General features: G+C 49.0%; 1 protein-coding gene across 1 annotated transcript; it reads left to right on the top strand.

Annotated features, from left to right (window-relative positions):
• Window positions 1–443: 443 nt before the first annotated feature.
• Window positions 444–1493, top strand: LOC119403475 (uncharacterized). The gene has a single exon (XM_037670406.1). It carries the CDS (start codon window positions 444–446, stop codon window positions 1491–1493), a length of 1050 nt encoding a protein of 349 aa, XP_037526334.1.
• Window positions 1494–7553: the final 6060 nt, after the last annotated feature.

Genomic DNA, 7553 nt, shown 5'->3' on the forward strand with positions numbered 1-7553 from the left:
CGCGTTCTTGGCCGCGGCTGTCATCGGACCTACCGGGCTACCCAAGCGTCGGCCGTCCCTTCCAAGCGTTGAGTTTGCCGCCGGGACGTGACCACCGCTTTCCTCTCCGGTGAACTCTTTCTGGTTTTTGTACTAGGCCCTCGTGACTCTTACTCCAGCATTCCAAGCATTTGTTAATTTTTCTTACTTCATTTATTATTAGACCTTTCTAGTCTTTTGTAAATACATTTTTTTGGTGTGATTGCATAAACGGCCTCGTTATTGTCCCGATGACTGTTAAGTCATCGTGGTTCTCTTCCCACAAACACGAGCACGTCGTTTAGAGCTCTGTCTCGCCATTACAGCTCGTTACATTGGCGTCCGCGACAGGACGAAGCCGTTTATTGCATTATTAGTCGCAGGAGTCGGTGCATTTCGCTAAGAGTATAGAAGACCGATCAAAGATGAGTTCGGATCTAGTAAAACTGGCATTGCGCATGGGGCTAGAAGGAGCTGAGCTCAAGGCTTGGGTAGAAGAACGGGAGGCTCAAGCTCGAGACGATAGGGCGGCAGAACGCGAAGTAATTAAGGAGAAGATGGAGCAGATGGAGCTCGAGCGGAAACTTGAAGCTGAAGCTCAGAAGACTTTACAGCTGCGTCTGCAACTTGCTCAGGCTCAAGGCGTTAGAGAGTCAGTGGTAGCTGACGAAGGCCGACAGGTTCGAGCATCGTCTAACGTCAATCCTCACAATTTTATGCCAGGGTTCAATGAGAACCGGGATGACTTAGACGCGTACCTCAAGAGATTTGAGAATATTGCTACCGGTCAAGATTGGCCAAAAGACAAGTGGGCCACGGCCCTAAGTTTGTGTTTGAGTGGAGAAGCGCTCAAGGTCTTTGGTCGTCTGGCTCCAGAAGAGGCACTCGATTACGACAAAACCAAGTTGGCGCTCTTGCAAAGATTTCGGTTCACCGCAGAGGGCTACCGTGAAAAATTCCGGCACAGCAAACCACAAGATGGTGAAACGGGAGTGCAGTACGCCGCGAGGCTAACAAGTTTCTTTGACAGATGGGTCGAGATGTCGAAGACGGAAAAAGAGTACTCAGCCGTTCGGAACCTCGTAGTAGCGGAACAGTTTATCAATAGCTGTCATGATAAAGTGGCACTATTTCTGCGAGAGAAAAACTGCCGCAAGCTGGAAGAGATGGCGGAAGCCGCCGACAATTTCCTGGAAGCGCAGCGACAGACAAACTTGCAGATTTTCCGGGAAAAAGCGGAGAATACCAGTCGTCCTTACGCTTCGGGCCTGGCGTGGGTGAAACGTCGCCAGGACGTTTCCGCCAGGCAAGTCCAGCATCTACGACAGCGAGCGCCGGCCAGCGTTCGAGATGGGCAGGGCAAACGCCTTGCGGGCTCCAGGTCAACGACCTCCGCAGTGAGCCGCGTTCTTGGCCGCGGCTGTCATCGGACCTACCGGGCTACCCAAGCGTCGGCCGTCCCTTCCCAGCGTTGAGTTTGCCGCCGGGACTTGACCACCGCTTTCCTCTCCGGTGAACTCTTTCTGGTTTTTGTACTAGGCCCTCGTGACTCTTACTCCAGCATTCCAAGCATTTGTTAATTTTTCTTACTTCATTTATTATTAGACCTTTCTAGTCTTTTGTAAATACATTTTTTGGTGTGATTGCATAAACGGCCTCGTTATTGTCCCGATGACGGTTAAGTCATGGTGGTTCTTTTCACACAAACACGAGCACGTCGTTTAGAGCTCTGTCTCGCCATATACAGCTCGTTACACAACTGTACTTGCAGTAGGAATTCTAGGATACTTTAAAACGGCCAATGTTACGCGCACAGTGATTCGTTTCCTTACGGCATGGTTGAGGCGCGCAACGATAACAAAATCAGGCTAGGAAGTGAGAAGGCAATGCGCACGTGACCGATTGCGCTATCGCATTGTACTCTTGAAGGCGAAGCTCGAGCGTCCTCTAAGTTTTGTGCCTCAGAGCCATGCCAGGGCTTCGAAAAGGCCCCAGACAAACGTCATGCCAGGACGATGCCAGTAGTGGTGGCGGTGTTGGTTTTGCGCTCTGAGAACGATATAATAAAGGTTAAATGCACAAGCTATAGTCGAGCGTTGCTCGTATACGCCGACGATCGTTACCTATATCAACATAATCGAATCGTAGCGTGCACTTTATGGCGATAAATCTGACATCAAATCTCCAGCTTTTAAATAAACAATTTATAACTGTGACATCCTTTTTGTAACGTGATTGCCGTGCTTACGTCTTACCATGAGCTATCGTTTAGACGCCAGTGCATGCGACGTGCCTGGCAAGCTCACCATATGCTCGCAACTACAAAATTCACTCAAAGACGGCGATCCACGGCGTAAAGCTTGGCTTTCAGCAAAGAACCGGCATAAGCTCTAACTCGCTGACAGCTTCGTTTCAATTTGATTCTCACAACGCGTGTGTGGGATCTGCAGTAGTTTTTATCCTCCGTCGATTGTATTGATCCCGCCTTAGAGCTTTCCGTGCCTCATGTGGATTTGCAGCGCTTATGCGATCAGCCCACCATTGCTGATGCGAGTAGGACGTATGATGACGACGCCATGGGGCGTGACGCGATGGGACGTCATTTCGACGTCATGATTGCGTCACATTTTCTGGCAGCCTGTGACTTCAGAAGATGACGTCGTCCATAATGATGATGAGTGAATTTTATTTCGGTTCTGAAAAGACGCAGGGGAGACCCCGCACCACCAGGCTACTCCCACGTAGGGATCGCATGAAGCTGATTTCTTGCATCACTTGCATCAGTGTTGCCGGCGATCACTTTTTGAGTTTCGTGAGGCGTCGAAGGCTTTCGGCCTTGTACTCTGCTTTCTGGTTGCAGCCTTTCGACAGATCATGCTTACTTCTGGATTTGGGGCTCCGATCACAAAGGGTGATTCACTAAAGAAGTGGTGACACAAAAATTTCAGCAGAATTTCACTGTTGCATCACACTGATGTGGACATAGGGGGGCCCTCTGTACAATATCAACCACGAATGCAGCCTAAAAAGTATTTCAATTCAGTTTTGAAGTTCGTGAAAGCGCCGAATTGGAAATGGACGCAACAAGCGATGAGGTCATAACTAATTGTAGACAACGTACGGCGCGAGTTCTGACTGGGTTGCCCGAGACGTGTACGTACGAGATGGACACTCTGGTAGGGATACCTGATGATGCGGAGCATAACCAGATACCTACAAACAAAATATTGCACCGACTTACCCGCTTGCTGACTCCGTGTAAAGCGTTTGCAGGGAGATAATTATCAACTCACAGTATTCTTATTGTTGTTTTTTTCGACTACAGCGACACCACTGAGAAAGAAATAAAAAGTATAGTAGTTGGACAAAACGCAACAAGATGTCGCTACCGGCTCCGTGGTGGTTGCTGCTGCTCATGCTGCAGCCGTCAAAGGCTCCGACAATCAGGTATCCGCAAACGTTAGGAAGTCTACAGGCAAACTAAACCTCTCTACCGCCGGGATTGTACTGCGTAGCTGACAGTTATTTGCTCAGGCGCTCCGACGTGCGTATTTGGGATTGGTATGCCTTTAGAGCGCAGCGTTGCCCGATCTATATACGAGTCAGTAAGGCGTATATCACATACAAACAGTTACAGAGCGCCAACGTTGTGAATCCACTGCTTCCTTCGTCACTTCTTAACCTGCATTTTACAAATGATCGGAGCGAAAGTTCTTCAACGCGCCTAATGCTGCAGCTACTCAAAGCCTCACGGAAGACATGACTTCAGTTAGACGATGACAAGAACAAAATCGCAACCACAGGGGTGATTCCCGAAGGGAATTGAGCTTTTCTGACTGATTTTCCCATACAAAAATGCCTGTAGAAAGTCTATAGACTGTCTAAAAATGGATTTAGACAGTCTATTGACTGTCTAAACCCATTTTTGTAAGGGTTACACTCGTCCAAGCTCCTTCGTCCACCGCTACACTAGTCAAGCAACCTAATTTGATGATCAAGGAAACAAGCATTCGAAGCGCTCAATACAGCAGACGAAACAGCAGCACCGACAACATGGCAGAAGCTGGCTAGAGAAAGTATTCCGGAATACAGATACAGCAATACAGACAGTGGAATACCTTTTTTTTATTTCAAGGATGCTCATACTCCGAAAAGACATTTATAAGTGCGCCATAATGTTGTTAGTAAAGTTGCAGCGCATTGATACTTTCAGTTTATTTATTTATTTATTTATTTATTTATTTGTTTATTTACTTATTTATTTATTACAATACCCTCAGTGCAAATAAGACATTACAGAGGGAGGGGGGTTACAACGTACATAAGTAGTAATAATGACATAGTTACACGTATCAATTGCAATAAAAAAGTTCGCTATTTCACAGCAAGAGTAAGAAGCATTGGACATCGAAATCGACATGCTTGGTGACAACAAAATGAGCTATGCTAGAAATAACACAGTCTAAGCAAATCACTCGAATCGCTAATGAACACCAGTGAACTGAGAAAAAGTAGACATTTATTTTGCACATAAGATCTGCTTTGCAGAGAAGGTTGCTGTGTGAGCCACTCAATAGGCTGTCTTCTAGACAGCGTTGGTTCGACCTCAGCACAAGACTCGCGAAAGAATGGAAGTCTCTCTACCGCTGCAGACGAGCACAAACTCATGTTATAGTGAATAAATGCCGCCTTCATAGCCGGATAGCCCTGCAGCGTGGCGATATCTCTTCTCAGGTCATCTGGATACCGAACATTTCCGCCCTCATGTGGGTTGTTCTGTCTGTTGAGAAGCTGAAGTCGGTCTCTATCCTCGGATCCTCAGTCGTCTGGTCCGGTCAGCGCCAGGTCAGACGGCTGTGGATTCCGCTGCCCATATAGGCTGGCCATAATTACCTACGCGCAATGAAACCCTATACGTCAAAACTGCAGAATTCATACATTGGCTTCCTAAAATCACGTTGTTTGGGGGTGAGAGGGTTTAAGCCCTCCCCAGTCGCTCCTGCCAGCTTTCTAAACAGACGTAGAAACAGGGACAGCTGCCAGAGCGCCCCATCAGAAACTACAGCAAGCACTCACCGCCTGGGCCGAAAGGGTCACCCTTCAATAAAGCTATCACCACCAACGACGCTACCAGCACCCATTTCAGCAAGCCGCCACAGGCGAAGTCGGCTCCGACGGTGGGGGAGCCTGGTACCACAAAAGACAGTTTCACGCTTGTGTTCAATTAGGAACGCACCCCGACACGCTGGAGAGGTGGCTGAAAGCGCGACAAAGATATCAGTCTTCTAGTCACTTCTGCCGCGACTACGGGAACTGCTTTTCGAAGTGCCGCCGCTTTGAGAACTGAACGCACGCGAAGCATTGTAAAGCCTCTGTTGCAAGGTGGTATCCGCGCGGGAGGGTCACGAAGTAATGGCTTGCCACCCGAAAAAAATTAGGCGTGCTGCACTGGCCTTGAGAGACAGCGAATTTCATCGGCAGAGGCCGACAACACTGCCTCCGCGATTCTGCCGTCTGTGGCGTTGCGCGCTTTACCACATGGGCCATTCTGCGCATGAGGGGAAACCATCGCCGCACTTTCTGTCGGTTACCGGCGGCGCGCTTTTGCATGTCTTGGCACAGAAAAGTCACAGTTTCGTCGCAACGGCGAAGCAATGATTGATATAGCAATAAATTGTAATGTAACGCGAAGAACGGAAAGCAGCTCGAAATTGCCAGCGCGTCGCTCGAGCCCAAAGGACGCACGAAAAGAACGCACACAGGACGAGCGCGAACTAATGCGTCACAGCTCGACACTTGAAGCGCACTGCTCAAACATAAAGCAGAACGCACGAAACAAACGGACAGGTACACACAAGACGAGCGCGAACTAATTGTCACAGTTGTTACTTATTTCTGTTTGAACAGCGCGCTCCTTTCGCAAACGCGGCCGCTGCAGCGAGCGAAGCGAAGCACCCCACGGGCCGCCCCTTCTTTCCTTGAGATAAGCGCACGAAAGCGACGACGCCCTGTGGAGCGAACAGCAACGGCGTTCGCAAGGGGCGGGGCGATGATCTTTAAAGCGCGCAACACGCGCGCACGTCGCGCCATCTATGTGGCCGCTAAGAAAGCATGCTGAATTACATGGTGTATATAAATAGCTCGCCGTTAGCAGGCTGAGAGACGGTGCTGTCGTGGCCTAACGTCTAACGCGGCGGGCTGCAAAGCGAGAGGTCGCCCGTTCGATTCCGCGCGTCGGAAAGAATTTCTTAATTATTTTTCTTTGTGGCCTTTATATATATATATACCACGGCCGCTGGATCAAAGCGCACAAGGTGCGGCCTGTTGCGTGGAGCCGCCGAGCGTTGGCGAGGAGGGGAGAGCGCTGTTGACAGTTCCGGCCGCAACTTTCGAGGGGGCGCTAGTAGTGGGGGATTCATTCTAAAAAGAGACAGGGCGTGCAAACACGGACACAGGAAAGAGATCAGGACACCACAGACGCCGGCGTTTGTGGTGTCCTGATCTCTTTCTTGTGTCCGTGTTTGCACGCCCTGTCTCTTTTTAGAATGAATACGTACCAACTAGCTCAGCTCTCTGTTATTCTAGCGGGGGATCCTTCGACGAAGCGCGGTATTGTGAGCGTGCCTTTTTTTGCACAGCGGAGTGAGGTTACGAGCTTGTAACAACGATAATCGCGTTGACTCTAATGTGTTGTGCCTCCCACAAACCGAAACGCAGTTCACCTGCGTAGTTACAGCGGCAGCATGCCGAAGAACTGCTCCGTTCCACTGTGCACGTCGAATGCAAAGAAAAAATCGCGATTTGGCCTACCATGAATTTCCATCAGATGCTGAACGCCGACAAGCTTGGCTCAGAAACATCTCCAGGCAGGGTTCTGGAGGAAAGGAAACGAGGTGGGTACCCAGCGACCATTCTTTGGTTTGTTCCCTGCACTTCACCGAAAATGACTACAAGAAAGGCACGAAAATGGTCTTGCCAACTGCTATACCAACGGTGTTCCCCAATTACCCGTCATATATGCAAAAGGTAAGCACTCCTAGGATAAGGAAGCGGCCTCGAAGAGAACTATCCGATGACAGTGCATCAGTTCGCGCGAACAATAGCGACCCAGAGGAAAGCATGCATGGAGATGTCAGTCATGATCTCTTCAGCGAACATGTTGAACCTGTTGGATTTTCGGAGGAAACATCTGACTCTGCGCTGCCTGCTGATAGCGAGCACCGAAGAAGCTCAACTACAGATAAAACGTCTCAAACAGATCTTGATTTGAAGCGGACGATGGAAGAGGCGAAAATAACAACGAATCGCCTGCAGCGGAAAATTTCCCGTCTAAAGCACTCACTGCAGACACTGCAAAGCTAACACGACACGGTTCGTGAACGGCTACAAGCTTTCGAAAGTAACAAAGAAATCGCCTCTTTTTTGAGTTTACTAAAAGCTGCAAACGAAGGCCACAAAACTGCAGAATTTATCAAAAATCAGGTCTCGAACTTCTTTTCCAAAAAGCCAGTCTACAGTGAAGGAATTCTGAGAGA

Source organism: Rhipicephalus sanguineus, chromosome 8, assembly GCF_013339695.2.
Source record: "Rhipicephalus sanguineus isolate Rsan-2018 chromosome 8, BIME_Rsan_1.4, whole genome shotgun sequence".
Classification (NCBI taxonomy): domain Eukaryota; kingdom Metazoa; phylum Arthropoda; class Arachnida; order Ixodida; family Ixodidae; genus Rhipicephalus; species Rhipicephalus sanguineus.